Here is a 16,980-nt window from a genome sequence, read left to right as displayed (position 1 = left end):
CGCTCGCCCTGGTATGAATACCCAGCAAGACCCTGGAATCAAGATGGAAGAAACCACCCCGACATGGTCGAGGTCAACGAAAGTTTTCCGAACCTGGTACCACCCTCGCGTCCTGCTGATTGGGGCTGAAGACCATAGGTTGTCGATTTTCTCTAAACATCTTCTCAAATTAACCATTACCAGATACCAAAACAGCAATCTCTGCGAGCCAAGCCGGGACAAAGCTCGGAGAGGTTCGGAGAGGGAACACCGAGATATTCAGCTATGGCGAGTCATGTGGAACGACTATAATAACCCTAGCCGGGAACAACTTCAGGCTATTTAGAAGCAGCCAGACCTTACAAGCTTAGCCTTCGTGTTAGTGGTTATGTCTTATGGAAGTAAGGTTTGCTATAGTGTATATACTATCTCATTGGATGCATCATCTATATTAACCCTGAAGATCGCCTAATTTAGAAGCATTGACAAACCAAATTGGCCGCTGGAGACCAGGATAGGCACTTGCGGTATGTCTATTATGCTAGGAGATGAATCACTCTGTACTTGGTGCGAACAAGCAATTAAAGAATTGCCTTATGACGTTGAACAGTAGCACCGCGCGTGGCCCCAGGTTTTGGTTATATAAAGAGCCAGAGTCTTTCGTGCAAGGATATCGCTCTCCTTTCGATCAACATCAAGATCAGCCTCGAAACCAACATATCTGGCACAATGAAATCCACGCTCCTGCTTCTCCTTAGCCCTCTTGCCGCTCTTGCAGCTCCTGCAACGGAACTGGCAGAACGACAATCTACCACCTCAATAGACCAGCTCATCAAGGCCAAAGGCAAGCTCTACTATGGTACATGCACAGACCAGAACCGTCTGAGCACTGGCAAGTCCGCAGCCGTCATCCAACAGGACTTTGGCCAGGTGACGCCCGAGAACAGCATGAAATGGGACACAACCGAGTCGTCTGAGGGCAAATTCAACTTCGCCGGTGGCGATTACTTGGTAGACTGGGCCACCACGAACAACAAGACCGTTCGTGGCCATACACTGTGCTGGCACAGCCAGCTTCCGGGCTGGGTTAGCAACATCCGAGACAAGACCAAGCTGACCAGCGTCTTGCAAAACCATGTTACAACCTTGGTCACTAGGTATAAGGGAAAGATCAGGGCTTGGGTCCGTACTTCTCTTTCACTTGGTTTAGGGAACTCTTTACTTCACCAGGATTTTCACTAACTCTTTTTCTTAGGACGTCGTGAACGAGATCTTCAACGAAGATGGTTCCATGCGCTCTTCCGTCTTCTACACCGTGCTAGGCGAGGACTTTGTCCGTATTGCCTTCGAGGCCGCTCGAAAAGCCGACCCGGACGCTATCTTGTACATCAACGACTACAACCTCGATTCTGCGTCTTACGCTAAGCTCACCAACGGTATGGTGGCCCACGTCAAGAAGTGGATCGCCGCCGGCGTGCCCATTGATGGAATTGGTTCCCAGGGTCATCTCTCTGCTGGACAGGGTGGCAACGCCGCCGCAGCACTGAAGGCTCTTGCAGCCACGGGTGTTAAGGAGGTCGCAGTTACGGAATTGGACATTCAGACCGCACCCAGCAACGATTATTCTGCTGTTACTAAGGCGTGCTTGGATACCCCTACTTGTGTCGGTATCACCGTCTGGGGTGTTAGAGATCCCGTAAGTTTTATTCTCAAGATAGAACGTATTGAGATTCAGCTGACGATATTACAGGACTCATGGAGAGCTAGCACAAACCCGCTTCTTTTCGATACCAACTACAGCCCCAAAGCTGCTTACACCGCAGTCGTCAACGCCTTGAAATAGATGGTGGCGTAGTGCAAACCACGCTTCTCAGAGCAGTGTAGGACATACTATGTCAGATCGTGTCGATTCGTATTAATAAACACCTTTGACTGGAAAGGTCTGCTTAAACATGATGTTACGAACGAGTGATTGTTCAAAAAGCGCCGTTCGGCAAATTTCGCAACGTAGATCGTCGTGACGGAGCCTCTCGAGGTGAAAACTGCCTCGGAACAATGAATAAGATGAGTCACTGTATCGTCTTGCTTTGCCTGCGGCGCAGTCGGAGGCCCAATAAAAAAGAGGATCCCCTGCTGCACAAGACATCTTGCATGCCAATACTATTATGAGGCCTCCGTGCAAGGACGCAATTTTCGCAGTTCCATGTGCGTGCGGGGAACAAAATTACAGAGTGGTTATGATCACGTAGAGCTGAGGATCATATTTCAACTTTCAAACCCTTGGTATTTAGTGTGGTGAGACCGTTACATTATGGGGCCTCATCCTGGGGAGCTAGATACGCCAAACGAGTGCCCCGGGCCGACGTTGTTGTTCAATACAATAATGGTGCCGGTGTTCCGAAATGCCTCGGACAAATATATGATTCTGAAGCAACAGCAAGGCCTGATAAATCATCCCTGCCATCGTACTTATTTCAATCATTTAACACTGCAAGCACCGAAACAGGAACCTAGCTACTTGGTATTCTAGGCCCTTTTCCCAGCATTTTGGTTCGCGACACCTTGTGACTTACATTGTCCACTACCCCTTCCAATATCCATAAACTTTATTTCGACGCCAGTGACATTTGATCCTTCATGAACGGGACTGTGGCATGTTCACCAACGATGGAAATATTCCACCTAGATCCAGATACAGAAGCACATAAATCGCTAATCGATTGCGAAATCCAATATGATTCTGACCACTCCACAGCGGTTCTATCAGGCTCGAATATGGTTCACCCGAATGTTCGCCACTCTCAACGCGACTTAAAAGGTATATTCATGACAATTGCCAAAAGTCACTGGACGTAAGAACTCCACCAAAGAAACCCGTAATCCGATTTGCATAAACTAACCGTGGATAGCCCCATCTTCATTACACTGGTTCTCATGTTAGGAAACACCATCTTCGAACTAATGCATGTGGCCAATCCCGATAAGCTCACCATGGCGCTATGGTACTTTTTTATGTTTGTTTACATGGTCTTAATGCAGTGGGCTGGTGTCATCACCTTCCCACCAAGTCGTTAAACGCTCCTCGATGCGCGTCAGTGAGACATCACTTTACAAAGAAACCAACATTTGGAAATGAATCAACTATGGCACTGTTGGACCGGTTGTGTCCGACTAGAACATGTGTATGAAGGAAGCCATGTAGAAGGATAAAGTATAACCTATGCCACGGAGCTGAATAACAGTCCGTATCTGCTCAAATGCGCATGAACGAGTTTTCACAGTGTCCGAGATTAGGCAAGGGAATGAAGATAGGATGTACTTGAAGCTTTGACCAAAAATTATCTTTTAATTCTTATATGTGGCGAATCATGAAATTGCGTAATTTCAGTGTAAGTGCTGAGTATCATTAAGCTGTAAAGCTGATTTATCTCCATTCCTCTCATCCTCATCCAAGGGGGTATCCGATTCAGACCAATCTAAGTCTGCTTATTCATCGTTCTTCGTTGTTATCAATGCCTCACTTCTTGAAAACGCCCAGGACCTTGTGTTTCAGTTTATCCGCGACACTGCCATGGCTAGCAGGTGGCTCCTCATGCGCTGCACCATCGATGACCTTTTTCTTTTTGTGCTCAGGCCCAATATGAACGTTGCCGGCGCCGCCACGGCCTGTGTGAACGTCTTCGTCTTCAAGCGGGCGTACCGCAGCTTCGGGGACGATGTCTGCATCTTGACGCACGGTGGGCGCGATACCTTTGTCGCCGATGTTCCCTCCTCCTATAGACAGTCAGTTTAGCCACCTACGAGATTACCAAACGCAAGCTTGATAAGAAAAAAAAAATTTTTAAGAAAACCACCTGGCCAGAAAAATTCATGGTCGACACAGATCAATCTGGCTAAGCAAAAGAAATCATGCCTAAGAAAATGCGCAGAGTAATTGTCAATCCTGCGGTGGCGCTTGCCGGGAATCAAGCCAGGCAAAGGACGCAATTTGCGCTCATCAGTGCTACTAAGACTACAACAACAACTTCAAAGCCTGGACACGCCTCAAAACCACCCGCTAACATGAGCAATAGTAGGCACACGTACCGCCTCGTCCAGTGCTGTATGCGCCAGCACCTTGCGAGCCTGGTGTTCCAACGCGCACGATCTCGCCGTCGATGTATTTGGTGTCATCAGGATTGATGTTACCGGCACCACCCCGGCCGTGAGATACCTCGGGTGCAGTCATTTATGCGGTTTGCTGGTCTGTACAATAAGTGTTGGTTAGAAAAAAGTGTTGAACGTATGCTGAGTTGTGAGAGAAAAAGCTACAGGTTGATGACATGGGGTCGTCGCATGATTTTGTACTCGGCTAGATGCTAGGCGCGCGATGCGCACGACATCGGCAGACCAGGATCTGGCGCGGGATGCTTTTGCCTTTCACATACCTGATTTTTAAACCCTGGCGAGTCAAAAATATCTTTGAACTTGTAGATGAACAAATCTGTATGCTCTTTTGGTTATACTTTCGCATGCGTAACCGGAGGACATCGGTATTGTTAATTGTTCGGCCCAGCACCAGCTTTATCATGCGTTTTGGAATGGTTCCCCCGCTGTCGTCATCATGGACGGATGGCTCCAATGCGAGGTACGCATTCCAAGGCCCTACATCGCTCTGGGGGGCCATTTAGAATTGCTTGTTGGGTACCTACATCTCCGACACATGTTTCTTGCAAGGCCCTTGTCCAGGCTGAAAAATGGTACCTGAGACGTGTGACTCCCGGTATCTTGGGCGAAAGTATTGCGTGACGTAATTGCAGCTGCTCAAGCCGTGATAAGATTCTGAGCTGTCAGTGGTCAATCACAAGCCACTAATTACATCGGGGGCTTGGGGGCTGCTACTGCGCTTTTGGGAGGTCTTATAAAAATTAAATGGTGGACGATGATAGGACACCAAAACTTTGTTACAATGCTAGAGACGGACACCTAAAACTCGAGTCACGTAGTTCTTGTCCCTTCATGTTAAATCTCCAGGCATTGTTTCAAGCGAGAACAACCGGCACAACAAACAAGCTCCGCTAGGACTCACGTGGAATTAGAAGTTTGTGGATTCCACTCTGAACCAAGTTAGCGGCATAACCAAGCCTCCGCAGAGTCGGAGGACAATTGATACACTTTGAAGCAAACGTCAAGAAGCAATATAGAGATTTTGATAGGTCGCGTCTACGAAATTTGATTGCTACTAAGTTGGAGGGCAAACGATTCACAACTTCCTGGGCCCTCTAATTCTTCCTCCATCTCCACTATCCGTCACCACTATCCATCATTACACGGCGACTCACTGCTGAAGCTGTCAACAGCCATAACAAGAAGTCCCAGGGCTGTTGATGCTTGACGCAATGATTTTCACCGTGGGATCCAGTCATCAACAGGTGAAGACGGAGCGATTTGATATAATCCGAAGATTTTGCCGAGGCTTTTTTCCCCATGCCCATCTGTAATACAAAAGGCACGCTTTCCATGATTGGCTTGCTATCGAGCACGCCTGCCTTATCAAATTTGCCGTAACAACCAGGATTCTCGGCGAGCAGATTCAAGTTCTCTTGGTTTTGGTCGGCATTCTTACTTGAACAAGAAATCCAGAGCTATGGAGCCAGAGTCATCGAATCTCGAAACTGCACATCTTCAAGTATCTATCTCCCTACCAACCTCGTGGGGGAATTAATCGGCATCGTTTCTCTGGAAAGTGTGATTCAGTCTCAGCTACCTTTTGTGCTGGTTTCACGGTACTATAGGAAACCATCGAGGAAATGCAACACATTAATTTTAGGCTCAAATTAATCGTTGCATCGCCTTTCAGTGCGGCGACGCACTCAAATGGGTATCATCGCATAGCTTCCAGGCAGGCATTTCCATATTCATCGCGTTGCGTATGGATATATACTTCTTGAAATACAGAGACCCATATATCGATTGAGAAGAGTCGTACGGTTTCAGAATGTAAAAACGTTATCCGGGATAATGAAGCTTAAATCACAATGACTCTTTCCTGACCCTCTGACTCTAGTCTATATGTTTGGCCTAGGGCCCCAGGCAATTTCTCGATCGACCTTGTTCATGTCGCCACCTTTTCCAATGCGTCTTTAAACGCCGGAAACTGTGTAAACATCCTCGTTTGGGGTTCAATCATTGGGGCCATACCATCGTCGCCCTTCTCTAGCGCTCGCTTATATGCTGGTCTCTCACTACAGTAATCAGAGTTAGGAACTTTTCATAATGTGGAAGCGGGGGAGGAGAGAAGAATGATCCTTCGGGGGTATTGCGAAGCAGTCAAGCAGAGAATATTGTCTCTAATAGGCAAACTCGGCTCCATAGACATGCAAGAAAAGGTAGAAAATGATTCCGAAATTTGCTTACGATACGTCCTTCATCCATCTTAAAATATTTGGATACGGGCCTAGGTCAACCGGGCTGAAACCGCGCAGCGTCGAAAGACTGAACATTATCATACAGTCCGCAGCACTAAGCTCCTCGCCTGCAAACCACTTGCTCTTCGCTAAATGCTCATCAACTAGCTTGAGCTGGTTGAGGAGTCGGCTGCGGTAGATCTTCGTAGCGATACTTTCACCAAGTCCGGAGAGTATCATCGTTATTTGTTGCGCGATGGAAGGTTGGAGGGAACCGTTGGCGTAATGAAACCATTGTAGGTAAGTCGAGTAGTCCGGATCATCCGGGGTTCTGATGAGACGCGGGTGACCAGGCGCGGAAGGGAACACGGAGACAATATACGAAACTATGGCTGACGACTCTGACAAGGCGACTTCGGGAATCTTTGATGTGTCTCTAAAATAGGGCGCAGTACCATATGGTGTCTAATCGTTTGTTAGCTAACTTAGTCTACACGGGCTCAAGGTGATTACATACGATCGCCTTCAACTCATCCGGTGCTAGAGCAGTTTGGGGATTTCGCTTGAAGACGTGCAAGTTGTAGGGAATTCCCATCTCCTCGATGAGCCATACAATTCTCTCCGACTGAGAGAGCTGGAGGTGATAAACTTCAAGTGGCATTTCGTTCTTACGGATGTGTCTGGCTAATGATGTATGATAATGTGGAATGTTGCTGATAGTTACAGGCTGACGCAAAGCTGCACCTTGCACTTTATATAATAATGCCTTCCGCCACTAGCGGCTACGTCTTCAAACAAGTTAGGTTAGAGTGTGTCCTAACAACTACATCCACAGTCTAATTCGAGTGGCAGACGATCTCGGCCCATGAAGGAAGTGGCCCACCACTGACCTAACTTAGGATAGTCTAATGTCCACTATAAAAGTGAATCATGAGATTTGTAATTCAAGAATATCGTAAGAGGGCCCCACAAATTATTCATCATATCCTCGTACATACGAAGGTTCCTACCACTGTGAATTTCTACAGCGGGACCTATCATGCATGTGAAGTATTTATGCTGTGTATACAGATCCGTACCTGTTGGTATATTCTTTTGATGACGTTCTCAGGCTCCAGACTGCTGCGGGGCGGTGGAGACTTTTCGCACCATTTTTCCCCACGGCTGTTCGGAAAATCACAAACTTTATTTCCTAATTGGGACATTGAGCGATTATTAACCTGATGTGGTTATTGTGTACAGCGATATGGGGAGTTTGAAGCACGCTGGCAGAGAGTCGCAATCTTGTTACATGCCCAATCGATTCCTATTAAAAGCCTATACATCTGGTCGGTTTTTACTAAAACAGAAAGTCCGTACATACCTGGGCTGATTTGTGCTCATCTCCACCTTTAAATCCAATTTCCAAATGCGCCGGTTGGTATTTCGCAACCACGATGGTTAACAATTATGAAAGAACTATTTAGGGTTAGTATTTGAGCTTAGAAGTAGTTCTGGCAGCGGAGGAGGCGGCGACGGTCCCTTTCGTTAGAAAATGGGGTTTGTTATACGTGGGGGGAGATATCTAGCAGGAATGGGTGGGCATTTAACTACTGGCGAGTTGAGTTAGAAAAGATGGAGAGTCCAACTCAGTCCAATTGAAAGGCAAGGGGATCGTCCTGAGAACCTCGTTCACTTACTCAGCAGCAGATAAGAAATTACAGTAAGAGGCTCTGTGTGAAAAGGATACCAAGGACAGACTTCATCTAATACAATATCTGCACAATATAATTGAACATTCTAGCGTTTATGTGAGCTGTAGTCTTGGTTACCTTTACCATCCGGCAGAGTTCACGGGGGATCAAGCTGTGCTTGAAGATATCAGCGACTATAGTATGGATGATATTGAGAGTATATTATATTTCCATAATTCTATAGTAGCTACTAGTCATGCACTAGTACTTAGCTCTCATATCATTCGCCTTTTGCTCCTCCCTAGAGCCCGGTAGTTTTAGATAAGAAATGCAGCGATACCTATTGCGACAGAAAGGGCTAAAACCACGTGGGGGAATAGTCCAATACCAGTACCAGTTGGAACAGGAATTGGCTGGCTTGACGTTGTGGTGGTGGCACCGGCTAGAGGGGTTGCGACGGTAGCAACAGTCTGAAGCAGCACTGGCGTTGCTGTGTATGTCATAAGATCCGTTGAGAAAGCGACGCTTGAGAAAGGTAAGCTCGAGACCGATGATGCGTTGGGAAAGGCGAGTCTTTCAGATGCAGGCGCAGACGGCTCTAAAGAGGCTCGGTCAAAGTGTCCTGGACTCAATACGCTGAGAATAAGCCAGGTTAGCATATACAGTTTCTTGCGATTGCAATCCACTAACCTATCAATTACGTGGGCGATACCGTTATATAAAATGGTGTTAGGAAACGTGATTTTTGCGTTGTTCACCCAGGCAGAACCGTCTGGTAAGACAGTGAAAGTCAGGTTGGTCCCTTGGAGGGACGGAACTGTAACATTGCCCAAGGATGGTGAGAAGATGACATTGTTGGGGATAATGTGGTAGCGAAGGACCTCCTGGAGCGTCTCTGTGTCCGCCGACTCAAGCACGGAGCCAATCGACTTGAAGGCCGCGTCCGTGGGGACAAAGATGGTGTAGTCAGAGATATTGAGGCCTTGAACGTCGGCTCCAGTCTCGCCTAGCGCGAAGTTTAGTTGAGCAGCCTCCAGCGCGGCATTCATGGCGAGGTAGCCCGATCGAAATGTGAAGAGTTGCAACGGAGCCCCAAATGCAAGTACTGTGTCGACCTTGTGGATCGTGATACCTTCACCCAGGGTAATATCCTGTATGTTACATCAGTGCACTGTAGATTGTGTATGCAGATGAAGGAAATACGGACAGCTTTGGTGACGGTAGAGACGGTTTGCTCTCCAGACAGGATGCACACATCATCTCCGTTCTTTACGAGTCCATTGTAGGCACCGCCAGTAAAGTTGGAAAAGGGCTGCCGAGCAGTAATGTATGAATCGTCGAGCAAAGTTTGGGCAAACGTAGGAATATTGGTGATGACGTTTGAAGGATATACTCCTTTGAAGACGTGGTTCGCAAGGAGAGCTCCAATCGAGATAGTATCATTGCGAAGTTCGATGGCCTCACCTTCCGGGATGTCCCGTGGTACATTTGCGAAGGCTTGGTTTGTTGGCGCCATGATGGTAATATTAGAAGCCGAGGAGAGAGTGTCTGCAAGGCCATCCACAAGTTTGACAAGCTCAAGCAGCGTGCTGAGGTCATCTTGAGAGGCGAGAAGCGCAGCAAGGTCACCCTGAGCCAGGCAGGAGCCAGCCATTAACACACAAGACCAAATTGATGGACGCATGATGAGGGGATTCAGAAACGCAGCGGCGTGTGGAAAGATAGATGTTGGTCAGTGAGAAAGATTGAAGTGTGTAATATGATACTCGAAAGTCATTTTCTCCAAGTCGATGAGCTCACGACATGCTCTTTATACATGAACTTGGATCAGGGCAGCGCAAGGTAGCTCCAGCCTCCCACAGATCAAGGCTCGCGTGCTGACAATCATGATTCATGACGGCCAGCCAAGACGCAGTCGTCGTATTTGGAGTCCCACGATCGAGGAAAGTCCAACTAAGTTAGCATTTCTCTCCCGATTTTGGTGTTCTAAGCATTGTTAAAATCTCACGACCCATGATGTCCAAATCTGCACAGCCCTTGCCCAGACACGCGAACACCAATCACCGAAGGCATCGCTAGGAGCGGAGACGGCCAAAATTTGCCGACTCCATTCTTATGCAGAGAAGCAATTTAGCTTAAAATTCCCCGGCATTCAGACCACGCCAATACAGTAGGCTTCAGGTTCAGCGTCCGTCTATTTGAATTGATTTCTTTCCGAATTGGTCCATTTCTAGCACTGTGTAGCGCTGACATGATGTGTGTCTTGCTTCCGGATGTCTGCTTTCAGCTGATACCTCAGATATTTGTTTAGTTCAATTGGCCCCTAGTGCGGAAAAGCCAGTCCATACTTTTGGTGACATAAGATAGAGTCGACCGAGAACTGTCTTCTATTCGTGATTACATTGTGACTGACTCGTGAGAGTTGTGAGTATGTTTGTGCTTCACTCCTTACTGAGATTCCGATAACGCATAACGCCGAAACTATTCTACGCATCGAGCACGACGCCTGAAGAATGCCAGCGACTGTAGAATATGCAGTATGAGACTTTGAAAATACCCACAAACTGCACTGATCCCGATCCCAAAATAACTCCCAGGATGCGTGATGTACATGGTAAATTACTAAATAATAAGCCTGGTATGCTGCGCTGTGGGATAGTTGCCTTCTTGCCTACATTTTATCATTTTCAATCATGACCATGTGATACTGAGTATGACGCCTTCTTTGATACGAATATCCATCTTTTGATTGGCATATATATGCTCAAGATCGACACGTTGCTTTCAGGTGATTGAAGCTGGTTTGAGAAAAAGTATACCTTCAGCCATCATTCTGAACCCGAGCATAATGCCACCCACTGTAGCGCTCGATAGCCTCATATCATAAATATAGGGGTATTAGCATAGTCTGATACTTACCCGTTACCGCAGCATCACTCTCGACGGCCTTTTATATTCTTTCTAAGTACTGATTGGGCTGCTCAAGCAGGGCGTTATCACTACCAGCACCGGCACTAGCATTCACTTGGGTCTTGCAAGCCTTCCTTCCACCTCTATTTCTCGGTATCTAGCTATGTGACCCTGATAAAAATATTCCTCGGATCTAAGAGGGAAGTACGGACTTCTGGTCCTACAGGTGGTTCGTTAAAGCAGACCGCAAGTAGTCTAACGGGTGAGGACAGCCGGATATAGTCCAGGGATTGAGCCTGATGGTCCCGGACAGATCCCTGAAAGAACTTTTGAAATTCGTTTTGAGCTCGTGTTCATAGGCATGAGGAAATCCTTGAATACTGCATTCTGTCTTGGGGATGTGGAGGATGTTGAAGAGGCGGAGGATCGGGCAGGTTCCCAGAACCGGAACTAGTCTACACTAGAGAAGCTGTATGACTGAAAGAACAGTGGATAACATGACTATAACATCCTATACATTTGAACCGGTGGTGATAACCCAGTCCAAATAGGGTAGAGACATTGTATTGTGGGGCGTCGGGTGTGAATTCATGTTAAAAGAGCGATTTGTTCTTGAGCGAGATATTTTTCAAGCGACAGGTTCGATACTGGATTCTACTAAAAGTTTGTAGTATAAAATGAGATTGATGATATGTGTGGGGAGTGAATGGGTTGGGTAATTAAAGAAATTCAGCTTTGGAAAATGCTGAGGTCAGATGAAACTGCTATATAACTGGTGGGAGCGGGGTCACAAGTAATCAAGCCTTGAGAATAAGGCAGCCTAGGTGTCATGGCCTAGAACCTAAATAAGGTAGGCCTAGAACTAATCATTAATACTCCCTTTTGCCGTCAAGAAACAGACTGAGTCCAAGCTGTGGGGCTCCAATAAATTAATTTTACAAATGACTAGCAAATGAAGTGTGGATTTATATGGCGATTTTGAGATGTTCGCTGAGGACTCAAGTCTGGAATTGTACGAAGGCAGAGACCCACAGCCAAAAGCCTTGGGGACTATGACTAATCCTTGAGGAGCTATGAAATGATGGCCATCCTTTCATTTTACCCTAGTCACAAATATCGCACATTTCGAATACAATATGAGGAAACGGTATCGTGCTTGTGAAGAGTGCCATCGTCTCAAGATCAAGTGCGATGTAAGTACGTCCACTGGAGCGGCGTGCGAGCGGTGTAGCCGCAACAACGTGGAGTGCGTGCCGGCGGCATCTCGTCTTCAGCGCGACCGCATCAATGAGCTCGAAGCTCAGGTCCAGGAATTCAAGAACGCGCTTCGAGACCAGAGCAGAAGCATGACGCCGAACCGGTCGCCCGGTAGCCTGCTGGAGAACCACAATCATGCCGTGTTATCGTTCTTGGACGCCCGTATTCCGCCAAGCAAACAACAAGATCTGCTCCGCCTCTTTGCGCACCAGGCGGGAGCTGCGTGGCCAGTGATTCGCCTGACCATGACACTGGACCGTATTCGTGCGAAATCTCCAATACTACTGCTCTCTGTGCTGGTGTATTGTGTCACGCAGGAGACGCAAGGCACTGAGCTCGACGTGCACGACGAGCTCGTGCGAGAAACAATGCACATCCTTGGCGACGAGGTAATAGGCAGGGGACAGCGATCCCTTGAACTCGTGCAGGCGCTGCTCGTGGCGGCCTTTTGGAACAAGACCACGCGGAGAGGGCAGCAGGCAAGTTGCTATCAGATCGTCCAACTAGCTGCTGACATGGCCATTGACCTCGGGATTGCCGGGGTTTCGCTGCAGCCCTCTCCGGTGGCGTATTTCTGCCGGCACGAGGATCCAACATCACTCGAGGCACGGCGTACTTGGCTTGCCTGTTTCGTGGCACTCTCGACATCATCTATAAGTATGCGTCGGCCTATTACAGTCACGTGGAATTCTCATCACCAAGACTGCCTCTTACACCTGGAAAGCAGAGGGGAACAATCCGATATTCTGCTTTGTCAGATCGTTCGCATCACCCAGCTGATTCAAGAGATTTCCAACCACCTTTGTCTTTGCCAATTAGCTACTTTCGTAGACGGCAACGACTACAGTTCTCATGCTACAATTGAGACTCTGAAGGACAAGGTCGACGCATGGGCAGCTCAGGTTCCACGTAGCCTTGCATCGTCACAGACGCTCAAAGTGTGGCGTCATGTAGCCATGATACATATTTACGAACTTGTGCTACATACCCCTACAAACAAGGCATCGTTTGCAGCACCGTTTATCCCGGGACGCATCGCTATCAAAGACTTCCCAATACCAGCCAATATCATCCCTCCTCTCAAAACGGCGCTTGAAGCCATCATCCAGAACTGCCACGCCGTCATTGACACTGCCGCAGAGATGGACCCTGTTCTGTTACTCAGCCTCCCTACGTTTTGTTTTGCCCCAACCGTGATATACTCTCTTTTCGTGCTGGTCACTGTCTTGGTGGCGGCTACCGACCCAGCAAACACTTACGGAAAATGTCTAACAAAGGACAGTTTCCGCATCGAGCAGTGTGGTCTGAAGCTGCGAGATTTGATAGCATGTATTAAGTCTCTTGATCCTACGTTGAGTTGCTACACGACTCGCATGTTTGACGCGACAGGGTGGCTTGAGGAATGGTACAACGACTACACTGCTATTCTCCGGCGATACGAGACAAACATGGCTCACTAGTATAAGACACAGGAATTGGGTGGCTTGTGATTTACTCTTGATCAAATAATATATACTTGGCTTAGCGCAGACATTATATAAGTATACTACGCATCACGGTATAATAGAATTTAAGCTTAGCATCTAATTATTAAGGTTTAGTTCGAGAACACCGCTGAATCCGCCATATCGGAGGGAAAGTGCCACCAATTAGCAGCAGTGCGGGGAAGCCCAGCGACGAAGTTCATAGGTCCACTACTGTGGTTCATCATGCTTTGCAGGGCGGCCCGTGCGGCCCGTGCGCGTGTTCAAAGAGAGGGGCAGAAGGGGCACAGCGCACGACGATTACCCACATTTCCAATGACCAGTTTTAGTCCCCTTCATCTAAAGCTACCAATCATCGAATCAGGCATGCCTGATGTGCTGAACTCGGATCTGATCGTCGTTTCTGCATCGGTGGATGATGCGGATTCTTCAGGGGCTGCTGTCGTTAAGCTATCGGCCATCTCCAAGTCGCTAGCCATCTTTGAACCAATACGGATCCGTTGTTGATTCGGGGGTAGTGATGCTTTACCCCGTAGTGCTAGTGATTTCCGACGTCGTTGCGGTAAGTCTCAGCCGTGCAGCTGTTGGTCTCTGATGTATCCGTGGCTGGACCAGTAGTGGAGCTTAGGAGCCACCGAGCTCGTTGTTTTTGAAAGAATCACCTCCAGAATACTCGTGGCTGGATCGGGGTCACATAGCTGCAAAGGCGGACCTTGAAAAACAAACTGCATTGGCGAACCGGAGCTGTAGTGCAACTGTGACAGATTTAGCACAGGATGCAGCGAGCATAAATGTCACATCTGAAACCATCGGTATATATATATTCCCGTTGTCGTCTCCCAGGGAGTCGAGGTTTTGGTTATAGAACGCTGAATACCCACAACGGTAGATGGTCCGGTCGAGTCTATGCATATGGTACCGATAATGCAGCTTTGAATAAGATAACTGCACTAGTATTCATGCATCCTTGAAAATCTACAGACAGAGTGTACTTTGTTGCAATAGCCAGATAAGACACGGGTTCGCTGGAAGTCGGCATGTTTTGAGCACCTTCAAGAATGCCGAAGCACCTATCGCTATCTCAAGTTCGTAGCGTAATGAAATAGTTCTTACAAATAGTTGTTGGTATTATTGCCAGTCTTAGCACGCTCAGAAATTAGAGTCCAGGGCATGAGGCCATCGTCGAAGGAGGGATTGGCAAGAAGGTTCGTAGCAGGGCCACTATTACACAGCTGTGCCAGAGATCATGCAGTGAAGCGTAGCAACAACCATTAGTGCCAAGGAAATGATCGGCTCGATGCACTTACTATTGCTGCATTTGTTGTCAGGAACTGTGTATCACGAAAAGGTCTGATACTCCACCTTCTTATGAAATGAATCTCGGAACGATTGGCATGCGGATTGAATAGTGATTTAGCCAGTGTAGAGGGTAATTATTCCAAGTCCAAAGCGGATGTCAGAGTAAACCCGAAATTAGTGGTTTCAATCTTGAACAGCATTCCACCAAATGTTTTGACTTGTCAATTGCAATCTGCAAGGGAGACTCCTGCTATCTAAGCAGTATCATTTAACATTTATTATAAATGTCTAATCAAGGCCATCCTGATACTAGCCCAAGATATTTCAGTATACATTCCTGAGAGCCTAAAAGACTAACAAATCATAGAGCTGCTTCTATAACAGCCCTTCTTACTAAGCTTATGTACTAGCATCGCTACCATAATGTTCTTGACGTATAATTCCGCGGCATACTTCCATTGAAATAAAGGACACTCTTCGAGGTCGTGAACAATTAGACCAACGGTAGGGCTAGGAACAAGCGGCTCTTCTAGGACCTTCTCCGTATGAATGTCACTTACCACGGTTTTATTCACAAATACCACATGACTACTATTAACGAAAAACACAGTACTGATATTGCGGACTCTATTGTTAGTTATAATCGCCATTGGTGCCGATTTTCACGAAGAATTAAACACCTATTTTAACTGATATTAGTCTCAAGGGGGAGGGGAATGGGGTCTATGTGAATGACTTGTCGTATTAATGTTAGAATCTAATCACAGAGTTAACCAAGCTCTACTAGTTCTGTACTGTGTCTAGTATCGGTTTGTTGATAGTTTTGTGGAACCTCGGGGTTTTTGAACACATAATAAGGATCCCAGCTTGGCGACGGCTCTCATTTATTTGCTCCCCCCTTGCGCTTCTTGCGTTTTATTAAATAGAAAATACCAACTAAAACTAGTACAACAAGGCCAACGACAGAAATATCAACTGCTATACCGATAATTGCCCTCCGGAGACCCTTCCGCTAGCATTTTTAGATGATGTCGATACCAAATACGATGCCTGTGGGATGCTGCTGGAGATGATGGTGCCTGAAGTAGGCACAGCCGTTAAGTTCGAGGTAGCCGACGCGGACGTTCCAGTCGTGTACGATACAATTGAAGTCGGTCTTGACCCGGCCGTACTCGTGATTGATGTTGTACTTGAACTACTCAAGATAATAGGAATTTTAATGTTAAAAAAAAGCAGAACTCTGCTGACTATGGGAGTTTTTGTCGCGGAGCCAAAAGAAGAAAACTGGAGAGTTGGGCAACTGAATTTCATAGGTCTGCACAGTCCAATAGAAGCTCTGAGGGAGATAATCTCCAGCGTCCTCTTGAATACGAATTAGTCAAACTGTACCAAACAGTGACATGACACATGCCCCGGCTTACGTTCGTAAACAAGGGTGGGCGATGAAGTAGCATTACCGACGTCCAAATTCTGCTGCCATAATTCAATTTTGTATTCGTCCCAGGTCGACTGAAATGCTATCAACTGACTCAATCCTAGATCCCATGCTGAAACGCCTGCAAATCGGCCGGTATTCAAGGAGGACTGAAAATTGGGCGAGATGAATTCGTTACTGTCGGCAGCGGTGGCACAGTTGAAAAGGCACAACATGAGGAAGCCCAGTGCCGACCTCGTCTCGAGCATTATACTGCACTATATCGTTCTAAGTTCTGAGGAAAAGGTCTTTTGAATGTGGCGCCCTAGCCAATGCCCCGTCGCTCTGTTGGGTCAAAAACGATGATCAACAGTAGGTGAAGAATGATGGTACAGGTCTGCTTCGATATGTATTTCAACCTGCATCTTGCGCCGCGTATTTAATTCTTTCTACGATTATATGTAGCTTAGATTTGTATTCTCCCAAAACAAAGTCCTATCCTCCAAGAAGTACCTCTAAATCGCCAGCAATACCTGATTGGGTTCATCACCTCACTCGAGTATTCTCGGTTCTTCCAG

The 16,980-nt window shown here is 47.1% G+C and overlaps 7 protein-coding genes across 7 annotated transcripts; 3 read left to right on the top strand and 4 right to left on the bottom strand.

The window, feature by feature from the left end:
- Positions 1 to 914: 914 nt before the first annotated feature.
- Positions 915 to 2,275, top strand: BKA67DRAFT_555531 (endo-1,4 beta-D-xylanase; the record flags this gene model as incomplete). The annotated part of the gene is made up of 2 exons (XM_046102091.1): positions 915 to 1,161; positions 1,235 to 2,275. Coding segments are annotated over exons 1-2 (817 nt in total), but the record flags the coding sequence as incomplete, so codon positions are not given.
- Positions 2,265 to 3,329, top strand: BKA67DRAFT_555529 (uncharacterized protein). Its single transcript, XM_046102090.1, has 2 exons — positions 2,265 to 2,831; positions 2,889 to 3,329. The coding sequence occupies exons 1-2, from the start codon at positions 2,617 to 2,619 to the stop codon at positions 3,052 to 3,054; spliced, it is 381 nt and encodes a 126-aa protein (XP_045961760.1). The 5' UTR covers positions 2,265 to 2,616; the 3' UTR covers positions 3,055 to 3,329.
- A 167-nt stretch (positions 3,330 to 3,496) lies between these two features.
- Positions 3,497 to 4,207, bottom strand: BKA67DRAFT_532732 (uncharacterized protein; the record flags this gene model as incomplete). The annotated part of the gene is made up of 2 exons (XM_046099576.1): positions 3,497 to 3,753; positions 4,066 to 4,207. 2 exons carry the CDS (start codon positions 4,205 to 4,207, stop codon positions 3,497 to 3,499), a joined length of 399 nt encoding a protein of 132 aa, XP_045961759.1.
- Positions 4,208 to 6,371: 2,164 nt separating this feature from the next.
- On the bottom strand, positions 6,372 to 7,026 carry BKA67DRAFT_655787 (glutathione S-transferase domain-containing protein; the record flags this gene model as incomplete). The annotated part of the gene is made up of 2 exons (XM_046106824.1): positions 6,372 to 6,830; positions 6,883 to 7,026. 2 exons carry the CDS (start codon positions 7,024 to 7,026, stop codon positions 6,372 to 6,374), a joined length of 603 nt encoding a protein of 200 aa, XP_045961758.1.
- Positions 7,027 to 8,244: 1,218 nt separating this feature from the next.
- Positions 8,245 to 10,054, bottom strand: BKA67DRAFT_555520 (FAS1 domain-containing protein). The gene is made up of 3 exons (XM_046102089.1): positions 9,246 to 10,054; positions 8,729 to 9,189; positions 8,245 to 8,674 (listed from the first exon to the last, which is right to left on the bottom strand). The coding sequence occupies exons 1-3, from the start codon at positions 9,720 to 9,722 to the stop codon at positions 8,356 to 8,358; spliced, it is 1,257 nt and encodes a 418-aa protein (XP_045961757.1). The 5' UTR covers positions 9,723 to 10,054; the 3' UTR covers positions 8,245 to 8,355.
- A 1,739-nt stretch (positions 10,055 to 11,793) lies between these two features.
- On the top strand, positions 11,794 to 13,818 carry BKA67DRAFT_555519 (uncharacterized protein). The gene has a single exon (XM_046102088.1). It carries the CDS (start codon positions 12,085 to 12,087, stop codon positions 13,663 to 13,665), a length of 1,581 nt encoding a protein of 526 aa, XP_045961756.1. The 5' UTR covers positions 11,794 to 12,084; the 3' UTR covers positions 13,666 to 13,818.
- Positions 13,819 to 16,210: 2,392 nt separating this feature from the next.
- BKA67DRAFT_532728 (uncharacterized protein) lies at positions 16,211 to 16,671 on the bottom strand (the record flags this gene model as incomplete). The annotated part of the gene is made up of 2 exons (XM_046099575.1): positions 16,211 to 16,350; positions 16,410 to 16,671. The coding sequence occupies 2 exons, from the start codon at positions 16,669 to 16,671 to the stop codon at positions 16,211 to 16,213; spliced, it is 402 nt and encodes a 133-aa protein (XP_045961755.1).
- Positions 16,672 to 16,980: the final 309 nt, after the last annotated feature.

The sequence above is a fragment of the Truncatella angustata genome (assembly GCF_020726525.1).
Source record: "Truncatella angustata strain MPI-SDFR-AT-0073 chromosome Unknown BKA67scaffold_2, whole genome shotgun sequence".
Lineage (NCBI taxonomy): Eukaryota > Fungi > Ascomycota > Sordariomycetes > Amphisphaeriales > Sporocadaceae > Truncatella > Truncatella angustata.
Note: the sequence above shows the minus strand (reverse complement) of the source record. Positions and strands in the feature narration are given on the sequence as shown.